The sequence below is a fragment of the Hyla sarda genome, chromosome 10, assembly GCF_029499605.1.
Source record: "Hyla sarda isolate aHylSar1 chromosome 10, aHylSar1.hap1, whole genome shotgun sequence".
Classification (NCBI taxonomy): Eukaryota; Metazoa; Chordata; class Amphibia; order Anura; family Hylidae; genus Hyla; species Hyla sarda.
In genome coordinates, this window is record NC_079198.1 from 85,468,781 (window position 1) to 85,486,535 (window position 17,755).

Sequence of the window (17,755 nt, forward strand, 5' to 3'; positions counted from 1 at the left end):
ATTTAGCTATAGTGACCAGTGTCGGGCAGCTGCTGCAAAGGCAAATAAAATCATGGGGTGCATCAATAGGGGCATAGATGCCCACGACAAGAAAATCATTCTACCGCTGTGCAAATCACTAGTCAGACCACACATAGAATACTGTGTACAGAACTGGGCACCAGTGTACAAGAAATATATAGTGGAGCTGGAGAGGGTTCAAAGATGGGCAACCAAGGTAATACTGGGAATGTACAGTACCCAGAAAGATTATCAGAATTAGGGTTATTTAGTTTAGAAAAAAGAAGGCTTAAGGGCGACCTAATAACTATGTATAAATATATTAGGGTACCTTACAGAGATCTCTCCCATGATCTATTTGTACCCAGGACTGTATCTATAACAAGGAGGCATCCTCTACATTTAGAGGAAAGCAGGTTTCTACACCAGGACAGACAGGGGTTCTTTACTGTAAGAGCAGTGAGACTGTGGAATTCTCTGCCTGAGGAGGTGGTCATGAAGAACTTGGTAAAATAATGTAAAAGGGGTTTGGATGCATTTTTGGAGAATAATAACATTACAGGTTATATATTCTAGATCTATAAGGGCCGAAGGTTGATCCTGGGATTTGTTCTGACTGCCATATTTGGAGTCGAGAAGGAATTTTTACCGCGAGTATGAGGGTTTTTTTTTGCCTTCCTCTGGATCAACTCAGTAGGGACTCATTAGGGTTATAGGTTGAACTTGATGGACTCCGATCTTTTTTTTAACCTTATGAACTATGTTTCCAATGCCACCAGTAGAAGCTATTTCCACAATGGAAGACTATAAGTAAGGCTGTTTTCACATGGGAATATTATGGCCACGTGAAACTGGCCCAAACAGGAGACACATCTATTTTAGTAAGACTACTGAATAAGACTACACTTAAGGTTTGTTTGTAGTGTGTAACCATGGAGACAAATAAGTCTGTATGTGAGCTGTGTAAATAAAATTCTATCTTTTTAATTTGAACTATTTGTAAAGTTACTAGATTTTTTGTTATAGATGCTGTTCAGAGCGGAATAATTGCATTTGTTGCCTGTATATAAGTGTATGTGTCTAAATGTTTATGTATCTTATTCTTCACACCAGCCAGCAACCCTTAACTGGAGCTCAGCATTCTAATACTAGGTTCACACATACCCTGTACCTAGTATGCTGCATGGCCAATTGCCCCATGACTAATTTTTTTTGTTCTAAACAAAATGGACAATAAAGCTTGAAACATACAAAGCTTTTGTTTGGTGTCTTTTTGGCCTGAAAAAGGCACAGAAACAGACTCCTTTTTTCTCCTCATGATGCAGTATTTCCTGATATTTTTTTCCAAAAAGAGTGTGTTTTAGAATAGATTTTTTGTTAAGCATTTTATTCCCTGTGTTTTGCTTATTACAAGTCATGTGATTTTCTAACAACAAATTGTGGAAAATAAGCAGAAAAAATGCCAACACACACCATAGTTTTCAGCCATTTTTTCACACCTATAGAAGTCTAAGGGAGGTTAAATGCCATACCTTGAGCACGTTTTGATTTAAAAAAGCTAACACTGAGCCTAAATCTCCCGACCGCCCAAAAAAACAACAATAAATCTTGAGTATGGCATTTCATATTACCCTATTGACTTCCACCCTATTGATTCCCAGCTAACATCTGGCCAAAGCATTTTTGGCCCCAGAAAAGTCATGCAGCGAATAAAGTGTTGTTGTTTTTTTGTTTTTTTTCTTGTTTGTTACTTTTTTGCAAAATTGCAATGTCTGTTTTTAGTCCTAACTACAAAGTCTAAGTGGTGGGCAGGAGCAGGATTGCAAAAGCCAAACCCCCTCCCCAATAAAAAAAAATAAATAAAAAAAGAAGCATTGATGTATTCTAAAAGGTATTTTGCAATGGTGCACGTATCCCTTTAGGAATAAGTCTGTTTATTAAAATTAGATTGTAAGATTAAAATTAGACTATGTCAATAATTTTGTGAAGTCTATAACCCGGCAGTCTGAATTCTCAATCAACCATCTTTTTTTTTTAAGTAAATGATTCAATCTGCCAAATGTTTTCTGTATTAAAATTCATAGATACTTATTTACTTTTCCTATGGAGACAAGTGGTATGAAGTGTAATCAGCAAAACAAATGGTTTTTTCCTGGATTTTAGATACACTTGTGTACAGCTGTTTATCTAAGAGTTAACACATCATGAAATAATGAATGAGCACATTTTCTATTGAAATTGATATAATTTTTATGTAGGGTTTAAACAGTGTAACATATAAAGAATTTTACAGAGTGATAGTTCAAAAGATAATATGGTAACAAAAGTGTAGTCCTCTGGGACTCCCAGTAACTGACTTGGAAACCTGACAGTAAGGGTACAGTTTCCCTGTAGCGCCACCACAGGGGAAATAAAGCATTGCACAGGGCCTTTTCGAATCAATAAGTTGTGTGTGTCATGCAGAATAGGACAGGTCCTCCAAAACGAGACATGCTCTTTTTAGCTGCTTTAAACTTCGATTGAGACGTTAGGGTCCTGATAAAATTTGGGAACCTATTAAAATAATAGCTATTGTTCAGGAAATTATTGATATTTTATAAAAGAACACAAAGCTGCCACTATAATCACTTTTCTGAACCCAACTTTTCATAAAACTCTAATGTTGCCAAAACTAGGGTAAAAAATAAATACTTACCAACTCAAGAATTGCATTTATGGCTACCTCTATAAATACTGTGGTTGTGTCTCGCCAATTCTTCTTAGGTCGCACGCCTTTGTTGTACCCGTCCATCAAATAGTCTGAGAGTTCCACTAAAGGTGATGTATTGGATTTCATTACATAAGGCTCTGGTCCAAGGAAGGAAATAAAAAAAATTATATACATACAGTATCTATCTACAACACACAAGGCAGCAGCACTCTCTTGCGGGTAGAGCTCTTCTGAATGCCCAAAAGCTTGGGTGCAAACAGAGAGAATAGGGATAAGGTCCACACAATCCCATTGGATAAAAAATAAATAAAAGGTTGATTCAATGCAGCAGAAAAAACGTGTTTCCATCATGATGTGAACAGTGACATTTAGAGTTTTGACTGATTCTTTAGCAAGCAGCAAAAATTCTATTTTTTCTCATGGGCTTGCATTTTCTATAATATTCCAGTGGGAATCCATCCGCCCAGGTGTTTTTTTTTTTTGTTTTTTTTTATGACATAGGGGGAGATTTATCATTGCTTTTAGAGCATTTTTTTTTTGGTCTATGCTTTGGCGCAGTTCAGGCGCAAGCAGCATATTTAGTGACTTTTATGCGTCTTTTGATATAGACAGTTTCACTCTTTTTTGCCTATCCGTAGAACTTTTTCTTTTTGACCATGCACTTGACCATGGTCACTTATCTCTCATTTGTGACTTTTGTCAAAAGTCGCTATTTTGTGCGAAAGGTAGTTTATTAGGCGCAAAGCTACACCACCTACCAGTAGGCGTGAGAATCACTTCTACCTTCCACAATTCAACCTTTAACCTCTTGTGGTCAGGAGCTGAGCGCGGGTTATAGCTGGGTGGTCCTGGCGGCTATATGCCACCATGGATCCATCTCTAATGCCAAACATCACCGATCACGGTGATGCCCGGCTTTAACCCCTTAGACACCACAATCAAATTTGATTGTAGTGTCTAAGATGCAAGTAAAAATGTCCCAGCAGCTCTGTAAAATTAAGTAAAAAACACCTAACCGTCCAAATTCAGGACCCCAGAAAGTGTCTACTTCCCTTCCTCACAAGCATCTAGAAAGTGTGTGTGGTAGAGCTTTTCCCACCACAGCAGAGCTGCGCAAAATTCATCATCCTGCTGCACCTTCCTGATAAATAAGATGCACGCTAGTCAAACCCACCACCCAAATAAACGTGGGAAAATAGCTCTACTGTAGACATTCTTTGATAAATCTGGGCCATAGACATTATAGTGTCCCCAGTTTCTTTTTCTGTGATTGGTTTCGTGAGGATTGTGCATTCTTCTTGTGAAATTCCACAAAGTCCAAAAAGTTTATTATATTTTCATTTTCTTATTGTAATTTTTTTAAACATTTTATTTTTTAGTATATTAACAGCATTCCGTGATATGCTTTACAGCAGAATCCATAGACATGGTCATAGTCTGGAGGAGTCCCCTTTTACTAGAATGATAGCATTTGCTAGGTATGCTCTGTTGTCTTAACTATCTATTGGTGTCACCTTTGACTGTAATCCTGTCTGTGATGGGAAGGGAGACACTGCTGGGAAATTATTTGTACAGATCAGGAAGTGTCAGCTTAGTTTAGGGCTTATTGGTCAGAATGAAAACTGCAAGATTTTAAATTATAGATAGTAAAATGGAAAAATTTGCAAAAGAAAAAAAAACACCCAATAAAAAATCTTGATAAAAAAAAAGACACATTCCCTTTACAATCACCTGTTTAGTATTTTGTACTGTAGACAGGACCAGTTTTAGACTAGGTGTGGCTTTCAGCTATTAAAAGTGGGGCCCACTTAATACAGTTGAAGGTCCCCATGTCCCACTCTCTGAATCTTGCTACATCTTAGTTAGAGTGAATGGGGGTGCTATGCAAACAGCAGCAACCATGACCTGACAAACATGATACATTTAGCTTTTATAGTGTCAACATTTGTTTGGAACAATAAGGCCATAACACATGTATATTATAGGGTCCAAATCTAAGTTCTTTAGTGAATATTTTCTAATTTTAAATGTAAAATAAATCTAAAAGGTGGCCATATTAGAGTGGATCTGACCTGATCAGATGCAGTCATAGAATACAGGACTATTACATCAGGTGACTCAGGTGACCTCTTCTCTAATTGTGGATGTTCTCTTCTCTTTTCTTCTCCATCCTGCCCAGACAAACACAATGATGTCTTCTGATGATGCAGACTATACTAAGACATCTGCAGCCATCTCCACCCTCTGTAGTAACACAACCTCCATCCTTTACACTGCCAACCTGCATCTACCCCCAATATTGTGCCTGTAGCTTCCCCATGTGCCCCCATTACGATGCCCACAGCACTGCCCAGTATCCCCAAATACTGTACTCCAAGTATAATAGAGCCTAAGGACAAGGATAAAGGCAACAGCAAGGGGCTAACTACCAAATATGGGCACCAAAGCAAACTGTAAAATTATAGGGCTCTCCCAAGGTTTAAACTAATCATCAATCCACTGAAATGGGTCATGAGAACAGAGGACCTGTGTCCCCTAGTAAATGGAGCAGCAGTACATGATTGCCCATCTCTCCATTCACTCTCTATGGGATCTCCACACATTGGCAAGTTTAGCATTCAGAAATGTTTATAGGTCACATAGAGAATGTATGGGGCTATCATGTGCACTACTGTTCCATTCACTCGGGGGACAGGGACATTTATAATCAAGATATATACCAATCAGATTTTTAGTCTCACATAAACTGCCCCGTTTCACATATTCTGCTACCTATTCCTACCTTGATTCCTTTCCCCTATATACAGCTGCCTATGTCTACCTCACCCCACATACACTGATCTCTATACTTTCTCCCCCCAACCACTATGCTTTCCCTTTTACCTCCTCCTTTGTGTACATTTACAGGTCCTGCAAGGTCCTTAAAGGTTCTGTAAGAGGGTCTGTGCTGGTCTAGGGCCTTCCTGCAGCCCAAACAGGTATAGATCATTCACATTATTGAAATATGCCATATTAACATGAAATCAATGTGTTTTTGCTGTGATATTGCACAAATCGTGGCAAAATGCAGCAATATGCCTGTGGTTCTGCAGCTGTTCTAAGGGCCACTTTTGGGATGTGGGGTCAAATTTCTCCCTAATGCTGGCCCCAACTGTAGATTGAACTATACTGAACCATCAAGGCCTACACCACACAAGACCTCTGAAAGGGCCCTGTAGTATCTGTCATTAAGACATTAGTAGCAGATCCATTAAGTTGTGTTGAGATGTAAATTGTTTGGGCTTCTTGGATTGGACTTGTTTTTCCAGCACAAACCCTGGGTAGTTGATCAGATTGAGATCTGGGATATATGGAGGCAAGCAAACACCTTGAACTCTTTATTATGTTCCTCAAACCGTTTCTGACAATTTTTGTAGTGTGACAGGGTGAATAGTTCTACTGAAATGGGCCCCTCTCATTAGGAAATACCATTGCTATGAAGGGGGCAGATGGTCTGCAAAAATGTTTGTGTAATAGGTACATGTCAAACATCTACATTAATGCCAGGATTCAAAATTCCACAGATAATTTAGCCAACAGTATCACACTGCCTCTGCTAGCTTGCCTTTCTACCATAGAACATCTTGATGCCATCTCTTCCCCAGAAAAGTGGTGTACCCGCACCAGACATTGCACATTATGTAAAAGAAAATATAGATTTTCAAGCCAGACCATCTTCTTTCAATGCCACACTATCCAGTTTTGATGCTCACATGCCCATGGTTTCCACTTATGTGTACACGAGTCAGCATGGACGCTCTTAGCAACCCTATATGCACCTGTGGTGTCCCAGCCCCAAAGGCTGTCCTGTTGGCTAAAGATTGCCTCGGGCATCCCTGAAGTCTCTTTGTTGGGCTCACTGCTTTACTGTCTGACCTGTTATATATTGTTGTGTTATGTATTCATTTATGCACTGTACCTTTGAGGCTTGTGGCAGAATGACGGGGTGACCCTGATGCCCCAAAGGGGGATCCCTAAACCTGGCCCTTGTGTAGTGTAGAAGGGGGAAGAGCTGTTCAGTCTAGTCTAGTCTAGTCTATTTTAGTCTCAGTCAGTTGTGAAGTGGGTAGTGGAGTGCAGTCACTGTGAGGAGAAGCCTAGGGAGTAGAAAACTGCAAAATTCCACTCCAATGCCAATCTCAGAAAAACCCCAATGCACAGGTGAATGTCAAAGCCTGGCAGTAAGCAAAGCTCTTGGGGGAAAATCTCTTCTTCAGTCATTCAGTCAAGTTAAATCTTTCAAGTCAGCTTGGGCTGCTAATCATCTTAACCCCTTAAGGACCCTTGACGTACACGTACGTCATGACACCCTAGTACTTAAGGACCCATGACGTACGCGTACATCATGGAGAATTCCGTCCCCCGACGCACGCCGGGCGGGCATTGGACTGGGATGCCTGCTAAAATCATTCAGCAGGCATCCCGTGCAAACGCCCAGGGGGGTCATCAGACCCCCCCATGTCGGCGATCGCGGCAAATCGCAAGTGAATTCACACTTGCGATGTGCGCGATTCCGGATCATTACGGGTCTGTGGTGACCCGGTGACCCGGTGACTTTCATTTTCCCCGTCCTGCCCACACACAATAGGCGGGGCAGAATGGGGAAACGACAGAGGACCGGGCACCGAAGATCCACTAACCCATCCGAGGGCAGTGGGCGACGGAGATCGGCGGGCGACAATGTCGTGCGGCTGGATCCTACGGAAGCTGGTGAGTTGCCTAGCAACATCTGGAAGGCACAGTTTGAGACCACTATACAGTGGTCTCTAACTTTTGCCCTCCAGATTTTGCAAAACTACAACTTCCAGCGTACCCAGGCAGCTGTTTGGGCATGCTGGAATATGTAGTTTTGCAACAGCTGGAGGGCTACAGTTTGAGACCACTATACAGTGGTATCTAAACTGTATCCCTCCAGATCTTGCAAAACTACAACTCCTAGCATGCCCAAACAGCTGTTTGCTGTCTGGGCATGCTGGGATTTGTAGTTTTGCAACATCTGTAGGGCCACAGTTTGCAGATCACTTTGCAGATAACTTTGCAGTGTAGCCCTCCAGATGTTGCAAAACTGCAAATCCCAGCATGCCCAAACAGCTGCCTCAGCATGCTGGCAGTTGTAGTTGCGTACCTCCATCTGTTGCATAACTACATCTCCCAGCATGCCCTTCGGTGATCAGTACATGCTGGGAGTTGTAGTTTTGCAACAGCTGGAGGCACACAGGTTGGAAAATACTGAGTTAGGTAACAGAACCTAACTGAAGGTTTTCCAACCAGTGTGCCTCCAGCTGTTGCAAAACTACAACTCCCAGCATGCACGGTCTGTCAGTACATTCACACAGGCAGGTTTACAGTAAGTTTCCAGCTTCAAGTTTGGGCTGCGGCAATTTTTTCGCAAACTGCTAGCGGGAAACTCACCATAACAAGGCAGTGCGAATGTACCCTAAAAACACTACACTAGCACATAATAAAGGGTAAAACACTATATATACACCCCGTTACACTGTTCCCCCAATAAAAATGAAAAACTTATTGTATGGCAGTGTTTCCAAAACGGAGCCTCCAGCTGTTGCAAAACAACAGCTCCCAGTATTTCTGGACAGCCACTGACTGTCCAGGCATGCTGGGAATTTAGCAACAGCTGGGAATCACTGGCGTAGAATACCCCTATGTCCACCCTTATGCAATCCCTAATTTAGTCCTCAAATGCGCATGATGCTCCCTCACTTCGGAGCCCTGTCATATTTAAAGGAAACAGTTCAGGACCACATATGGGGTATTTCCATACTCGGAAGAAATTGCACTACAGATTTTGGGGGGCTTTTTCTCCTTTTACCTCTTATGAAAATGAAAAGTTGGGGGCTACAACAGCTTGTTAGTGTAAAAAACATAAACATGTTTACACTAACATGCTGGTGTTGCCCCATACTTTTTATTTTCACAAGCGTTAAAAGAAAAACAAGACCCCCAAAATTTGTAACGCAATTTCTCCTGAGTACGGAAATACCCCATATGTGGGTGTAAAATGCTCTGCGGGTGCACAACAAGGTTCAGGAATGAGAGTGCACTATGTACATTTGAGGCCTAAATTGGTGATTGGCAAAGAGGTGGCTGATTTTACAGTGGTTCTAACATAAATGCAAAAAAAAAATACCCACATGTGACCCCATTTTGGAACGTAACAAGGGGTATAGTGAGCCTTAACACCCCACAGGTGTTTAATGAAAATTCTTCAAATTTGGATAGAAAAATAAAATAAAAAAAATGTTCACTAAAATGCTGCTGTTACCCTAAATTTTTCATTTTCACAAGGTTAAATAGGAAAAAAAGCCCCAAAATTTGTAACCCCATTTCTTCTGAGTAAGAACATACCCCCATGTGTGGATGTAAAGTGCTCTGCGGACGTACTACAATGCTCAGAAGAGAAGGAGCGCCATTGGGATTTTGAAGAGAAAATTTGTCCGGAATTGAAGGCCATGTGTGTTTACAAAGCCCTCATATCAGAACAATGGACCCCCCCCACATGTGATCCCATTTTGTAAACTACACCCCTCATGTAATGCAATAAGGGGTACATTGAGCATTTACGCCCCACAGGTGTCTGACAGATTTTTGGAACAGTGTTTCGTGAAAATGAAAAATTTAATTTTTCATTTGCACAGCCCACTGTTCCAAAGATCTGTCAAACGCCAGTGGGGTGTAAATACTCACTGCACCCCTTATTAAATTCTGTGAGGGGTGTAGTTTGCAAAATAGGGTCACATGTGGCGGGGGTCCACTGTTCTGGCAGCACGGGGGACTTTGTAAACGCACATGGCCCCTGACTTCCATTCCAAACAAATTTTTTTCCCAAAAGCTCAATGGCTCTCCTTCTGAGCATTGTAGTGCGCCAGCAGAGCACTTGAAGTCCACACATGGGGTAATTCCATACTCAGAAGAGATGGGGTTACAAATTTTGGGGGGCATTTTGTCCTATTATCCCTTGCAAAATATTTAAATTTGAGGGAAAACCAGCATTTTAGTGGAAAAAAAAAACATTTACACATCCAACTTTAACGAAAAGTCGTCAAACACCTGTGGGGTGTTAAGGCTCACTGGACCATTTGTTACGTGCCTTGAGGGGTGTAGTTTCCAAAATAGTATGCCATGTGGGGTTATTTTTTTGCTGTCCTGGCACCTTAGTGGCTTACTAAATGGGACATGCCCCCCAAAAACCACTTCAGAAAAACTCCTTCCCTTCTGAGCCCTCTACGAACACTTGACATACACATATGAGGTATTTTCTTACTCGAGAGAAACTGGTTTACACATTTTAGGAAGATTTCTCTCCTTTTACCCCTTCAAAATTCAGTAACTGGGTCTACAAGAACATGCCAGTGTAAAAAATGAAGATTTTAAATTTTCTTCTTCAATTTGCTGCTATTCCTGTGAAACACCTAAAGGGTTAACAAGCCGTTTGAATGTCATTTTCAATACTTTGAGGGGTGCAGTTTTTATAATGGGGTCATTTGTGTGGTATTTCTAATATGAAGGCCCTTCAAATCAACTTCATAACAGAAAAATTTTTAAATTGCTGCTATACTTTGAAGCCCTCTGATGTCTTCCAAAAGTAAAAACATATCAACTTTATGATGCAAACATAAAGGAGACATATTGTATATGTGAATCAATATATAATTTATTTGGAATATTAATTTTCCTTATAAGCAGAGAGCTTCAAAGTTAAAAAAAAAAAAAAGCAAAATTTTCCAATAACATAAAGTAGAATATGTCACGAAAAAACTGTCTCGGATCAGAATGAAAGATAAAACCATCCCAGAGTTATTAATGTTTAAAGTAACTAACAGTGGTCAGATGTGCAAAAAATGGCCGGGCCCTACAGTGAAAATTGTCTTGGTCCTTAAGGGGTTAATGCTGCATTCAACAGCAACTACAACTCCCAGCAAGGCGACAGGCTTCCTGGATCTGCTCTGCCCATCCCTCTGCACAAAAGTCTGTACTTTTAAGATCTGCTACTTCCAGCAACACTAAAGATAGTTATTCGTAACCTTATATCGGTGTATTCATTACCCCGTGCCTACCTTGTCCCTGGTATACTAGTTGCCCTTTCTTTGACCACTTTTGGTGTCTGGTAACCACTGCCTACTGGATACACCCTATAACCACTACCATTTTCAATATTATTCACTTCACCTGTGGATTGAATGTCTGACTGGTGTTCATACACAGTATATATAACGATATATAACTTTAACATAATAAGAAATCATGATCCTACTACTAAAATTATAAATGGTCACAATAAAATTCTGGGACCAGTATAAGGCCTCCTACATTAAATTTCCACTGGGGAAAAAAACATTCTATTCCCCAGTCTCCCAACAACCCCCCCCCCCCCCCCCCCCCACAAAAAAAAATAAATAAAGTTTTTTTTTTTTTTTTTTAATAAGAGAGGTAGATGTCAGGAAGAAAGTAGTTTGGAAGCCCCCTTGACAATGACAGGGGCAGGGGTTATGTGAAGGATTTTCTAACTTGAACACTGTGCAGATTCTTGTCAGAAGGCAAAACCAGTCTTAAATACACTGTGGCACAGCAGTTCTGCTGTAGCTCACCACTCCTGCATCTGCAGATAATTCTGTTGAGCATCATCCTGGCATCTCCTTCTTCACTGGCAGATACAACATATAAGTGTCATTGTACTCCAGCAGTCCAAGCATCTTTTGTAGGTCTTACACATCTGCTTTTAGTTATCATTCTGATTCCGAGAATTTTTTTTTCGTGACATATTCTACTTTAACATAGTGGTAACATTTTGTGGTAACTTGCATCCTTTCTTGGTGAAAAATCCCAAAATTTTATGAAAAATTTGAAAATTTAGCATTTTTCTAACTTTGAAGCTCTCTGCTTGTAAGGAAAATGGATATTCCAAATAATTTTTTTTAATTCACATATACAATATGTCTACTTTATGTTTGCATCATAAAATTTATGTGTTTTTACTTTTGAAGACACCAGAGGGCTTCAAAATTCAGCAGCAATTTTCCAATTTTTCACAAAATTTTTAAACTCGCTTTTTTTCAGGGACCAGTTCAGGTTTGAAGTGGATTTGAAGGGTCTTCATATTAGAAATACCCCACAAATTACTCCATTATAAAAACTGCACCCCCTAAAGTATTCAAAATGACATTCAGTCAGCATTTTAACCCTTTATGTGCTTCACAGGAATAGCAGCAAAGTGAAGGAGAAAATTCACAATCTTCATTTTTTACACTCGCATGTTCTTGTAGACCCAATTTTTGAATTTTTGCAAGAGGTAAAAACACATGGCATACTATTTTGGAAACTAGACCCCTCGGGGAACGTAACAAGGGGTTAAGTGAACCTTCATACCCCACAGGTGTTTCACGACTTTTGCAAAAAATTTTTACCTAAAATGCTTCTTTTCCCAAAAATTTTACAGGGTAAAAGCAGAAAATACCCCCCCAAAATTTGTAACACAATCTCTCCCGAGTACGGCGATACCCCATATGTGACCCTAAACTGTTGCCTTGAAATACGACAGGGCTCCAAAGTGAGAGCGCCATGCCCATTTGAGGCCTAAATTAGGGATTGCATAGCGGTGGACATAGGGGTATTCTACGCCAGTTATTCCCAAACAGGGTGCCTCCAGCTGTTGTAAAACTCCCAGCATGCCTGGACAGTCAACTGCTGTCCGACAATACTTCGAGTAGTTGTTTTGCAACAGCTGGAGGCTCCATTTTGGAAACTGTGGCGTACCAGACGTTTTTCATTTTTATTGGGGAGGGGAGGGGGGCTGTGTAGGGGTATGTGTATATGTAGTGTTTTTTACCTTTTATTTTATTTTTTGTTAGTGTAGTGTAGTGTTTTTAGGGTACAGTCGCACGGGCGGGGGTTCACAGTAGTTTCTCGCTGGCAGTTTGAGCTGCGGCAGAAAATTAGCAGCAGCTCAAACTTGCAGCCGGATACTTACTGTAAACCACCGCCCATGTGAGTGTAACCTGTACATTCACATTGGGGGGGTGGGGGGGGGAACATCCAGCTGTTGCAAAATTACCACTCCCAGCATGCACGGTCTATCAGTGCATGCTGGGAGATGTAGTTTTCCAACAGCTGGAGGCACACTGGTTGTGAAACACCGAGTTTGGTAACAAACTCAGTGTTTTGCAACCAGTGTGCCTTCAGCTGTTGCAAAAGCTACAACCCCCAGCATGTACGGACAGCGGAAGGGCATGCTGGGTCTTGTAGTTATGCAACAGCTGGAGGCATACTACTTTGGCTGGGGATGCTGAGGATTGTAGTTATGCAACAGCTGGAGACACACTGGTTTGCTACTTAACTCAGTGTGCCTTCAGCTGTTGCAAAACTACAACTCTCAGCAGTCACCGACAGCCAACGGGCATGCTGGGAGTTGTAGTTCTGCAACCAGCAGATGCACCGCTACAACTCCCAGCATGCACTTTAGCTGTTTGTGCAAGCTGGGAGTTGTAGTTATACAACAGCTGAAGGTACACTTTTCCATAGAAAAAATGTGCCTCCAGCTGTTGCAAAACTATAAGTCCCAGCATGCCCATAAGGGAATGCTGGGAGTTGTGGTGGTCTGCCTCCTGCTGTTGCATAACTACAGCTCCCAGCATGCCCTTTTTGCATGCTGGGAGCTGTTGCTAAGCAACAGCAGGAGGCTGTCACTCACCTCCTGCTGCTGCTCCGGGACACAGGTCAGTCCCTCGCCACCGCCGCCACTGCTCCTGGGGCCCCGATCCCAACATTGACGCCGGGGATCGGGGTCCCCAGCTCCCAGGGTCTTCTTCCCGCTCACGTCCTCCGGAAGAGGGGCGGAGCGGGTTGCGGGAGTGACACCCGCAGCAGGCTCCCTGATTGGTCGGCTGGTAAACCGGCCGACGAATCAGGGCGATCGTGAGGTGGTACCAGTGCCACCTCACGCCTGCTGGCTATGGCTGTTCGGGGCCGTCAGAGACGGCCATCGCAGTCCCGTACTCCTCTCGTGCTCCGATGGCAGGGGGCACGGCAGTCTCACGTCTCCCTTGCAGCCCCGATGGCAGGTGGGCGCAGAGTGATGGTCCGTGCCACAGGCTCCGATGGCAGGGGAGCGCGATGTGATATTCAGTGCTGTAAGCTGCACTTGCTCACCGGCTGTCTCTTGGTGGTATTGGTCTGACATTCCGGCAAGAGTGTCAGTCAGCACAGGAGCGTAAGTGATTTTAGCGGCAGCGGTGCGTTTGGGAGCGGTGGACAGTCCGGGGATGGCGTCGGTGGACAGTCCGGGGATGGCGTCCCACATGGAAGCTTTGGCTGCGGGAGATGTAGGCTGTGAAAGATGGTTAGAGGTAAGGTTGCTGCTAGGCAGGGTGGAATAGACTGATAAGCTGGATTAGCTCCTCTGTAGGTTTTTTCGACGGACACTGGTAGTAGTTGTATGAACAGTGCCATACAACTACTACCAGTGTCTGTCGACAAACCTACAAGTCCCGGCAACAGGAGTTAATCCAGCTTATCAGTCTATTCCGCCCTGCCTGGCGGCAACCTTGCCTCTAACCATCTTTCACAGCCTACATCTCCCACAGCCAAAGCTTCCACGTGGGACGCCATCCCCGCACTGTCCACCGACGCCATCCCCGGACTTTCCACTGCTCCCGAAGGCACTGCTGCCGCTAGAATCACTTACGCTCCCGTGCTGACTGACACTCTTGCCGGAGTGTCAGACCAATACCACCAAGAGAAAGCCAGTGAGCAAGTTCAGCTTACAGCACTGAATATCACATCCTCCCTGCCATCGGAGCCTGTGGCACGGACCATCACTCTGCGCCCCCCTGCCATCGGGGCTGCAAGGGAGACGTGAGACTGCCGTGCCCCCTGCCATCGGAGCACGAGAGGAGTACGGGACTGCGATACACAACAAAGGATCATCCCCGCCAGAAGCAGTGGTGAGAACTAGTTTAACACCATTTGTATATTATATCTGGAGATTGACTTTTTTAAGTGACTCACTCTGTCACAAAACTGGCTTTTCTTTTGTTCGTTTACAGACTAACGGACTTTTTCCTATGGACACACTGGAATACTAGATTATTGGACACTATCCATTTGATTATTGGATATTATCCATCTCAATATCTATTCCAATAAATTTCTTTGATACCCCACTAGGGCCCAGTGGGATTATCATCTAACACTGCCAATTTAATGTGTAAATTTGTTCATAACATATATTTTATTTATATTTAATTAAAAATTTTATATGAGCAACGCCGTTATATTTTAAATTATTTCCCCCTCCATCATTATGCACCTAGGTTGGTGAGGTCCTAGAGGTATAAGCTATTAATTTGACTATAATTTTATTTTGCTGCCGGTGGGGTCCAGCTATAGCTTTAATTACCTCGGTCCTTCTGTTGGGAGCTGCACCTTATTTTAAATATTCTACTTTATGTTAGTGGTAAATTTTAGTCGATACTTTCATAATTTCTTGGTGAAAAATTCCAAAATTTCATGAAAAATTTTAAAATGTAGCATTTTTCAAAATTTTCTAACTCTAGCTCTCTTATTGGAAGGAAAATAGACATTCCAAATACATTTTATATTTATCCACATATACAATATGTCTACTTTATGTTGTCATCATAAAGTTGACATGCTTTTACTTTTGGAAGACATTAGAGGGCTTAAAAGTTCAGCAGCAATTTTCTATTTTTTCACAGAATTTTCAGAATCGGAATTTTTCAGGGGCCAGTTCAGTTTTGAAGTGGATTTGAAGGGCCTTCATATTAGACCTAACCTGTAAATTACCCCATTATAAAAACTGCACCTCTCAAAGTATTCAAAATGATATTCAGAAAGTTTCACAGGAATAGCAGCAAAGTGAAGGAGAAATTTCTATATCTTCACTTGTAGACCTAGTTTTTGAATTTTTACAAGAGGTAAAAGGAGAAAAAAGCCCCCCAAAATTTGTAACTTAATTTCTCTCGAGTAAGGAAATACCTCATATGTGGATGTAAAGTGCTCTGTGGGTGCACTAGTGGGCTCAGAAGGGAAGGAGCGACAATGGGATTTTGGAGAGTGAACTTTGCTGAAATGGTTTTTGGGGGGCATGTCGCATTTAGGAAGCCCCTATGGTGCCATAACAGAAAAAAAAAAACACAATGCATACTATTTTGGAAACGACACCCCTCGAGGCACGTAACAAGGGGTCCACTGAGCCTTAACACCCCACAGGTGTTTGACGACTTTTCGGTAAAGGGGTACTCCAGTACCACATTTCTTTGGTTATATAGCGTGCTTGTGGCTAGTTGAGCCCTTTTTTAATTGGTATGTGCTACGTATGTTTGCAGCATATGTGTTTTTTACTGATCTGTTTGTGGTGCAGGAAGTTCAGTAGTTTTTATGGCTGGTTGTAACGGTCGTTCACACTTGCTGCCATGTCTGTTCTATGTTGTGGACAATATGTCTGGTTTGTAGGCATTCCTTTTTTTTTCCGAAGAATGTGGTCGCCCTTTTCTCCTCCCATCTAATAAATATTCAGTGTGGACAATTGCTGGTCTATGTGGATTGGTCCCGTGGTTCCTCGTCTCCATGCCGCCATCACCTGATGTAAAGTTTTCTCGGAGCCGTAGAAAACTACGAGCGCATGCACAGCTTCCTTCCAGCTTCCTTTCACTACGCAGTTAGAGTAGGCTTGCCAGCATATGTTGGCGCATGCGCAGTTGTTCAGTGGAGTTGGCAAACTGTGTGCGGTTGTGCAGTTTACTACGGACTCCCCTGAACAACTGCGCATGCGAAAAAATATGCTAGCCACCCTATGCTAACTGCGTAGTGGAAGGAAGCTGGAAGGAAGCTGCACATGCGCTTTTAGTTTTCTACAGATCATAGAAAACTAGGTTTTGTTCCAGGCAATCTTTTTGGTGACCCTATGGTGGCTCGTTACATTGGGCTGGTTGCTGTGCGTCTGCTGGGCGGGGACAGCTAACGAAGTAAGCATGAACAAACAGGCCGCAAAGCATGCTGGAAACAGTAGTTTAGTGACCGCATGAAAATGGAAGTGAACGCCACACTACAGGGACAAATTCGTGGAGGCAAAGGACAAAAAAAAAAAAAGAAAACCAAAGAGTACAGAGACTACAGAGAGAAGAAGAAAACTCACCAAAAAGTTAAGCAAGAAAACCCAAAACACATTGGGCATTGGAGTACCCCTTTAAAGTCGGATGTGTAAATGACATTTTTTTTTTCACTAAAATGCAGTCTTTTAGAAGAGAAGGAGCCACATTTGGCTTTTGGAGAAAGAATTTTGCTGAAATAGTTTTTTGGGGGGCATCATTTTGGAAATGACACCCCTCAAGGAACGTAACAAGGGGTACAGTGAGTATTTTCAACTCACAGGTGTTTTGAACAGTGTGCCTTAAAATGACAAAATAGTTTTTCTTTCCACAAAAATGCCGGTGTTACCCCAAATTTTTCATTTGCACAAGGAGTAATAGGAGAAAATGTCCCCCAAATTTTGTAACCCCATTCCTTTTGAGTATGGAAATACCCCAAATGTGGATGTAAAATGCTCAAGAGGGCTCAAGAGTGATAGAGCTATGTTTGCATTTGAGGCCAATGGCATATCAATAGCTGACGGTTACATATATTCAGCGGAAAATAACAAAAAAAAACACCCACATGTGACCCTATTACAGAGAGTACCCCCCCTGGGGAAGGTGTATAGGGGGGACTTGACATTTGGAACGTACGGGTGTTCCCGAAATGTATTTTCCAGGAATGGATGAAGTATACTATGGGGAAAATGAAAACTTCAATTTTATTGCTGATCTGCCAATTGTAGAAAAACGAAGATGTGTGAGATGTACTCAATCTGTTGTGGTGACCGAGAACTCAAGTCTGGGTATAATCTCCTGTATACCCGATTAAACATAAATACGTAAAAATAATGGGGAGTGACTGGTTCTCAAGGTCTTGGGTGGTAATCAATAGTGTGAT

The 17,755-nt window shown here is 42.1% G+C and overlaps 1 protein-coding gene across 1 annotated transcript in view; it reads right to left on the minus strand.

Moving 5' to 3' along the window:
- LOC130293218 (5-hydroxytryptamine receptor 3A-like) overlaps positions 1-2,836 on the minus strand; it is a 39,659-nt gene extending 36,823 nt beyond the window's left edge. Inside the window, exon 1 of the mRNA XM_056541721.1 lies at positions 2,696-2,836. Within this exon, the coding sequence (XP_056397696.1) occupies positions 2,696-2,836 (141 nt within the window). The remainder of the gene's footprint in view (positions 1-2,695) is intronic.
- Between the last annotated feature and the right edge of the window lie 14,919 nt (positions 2,837-17,755).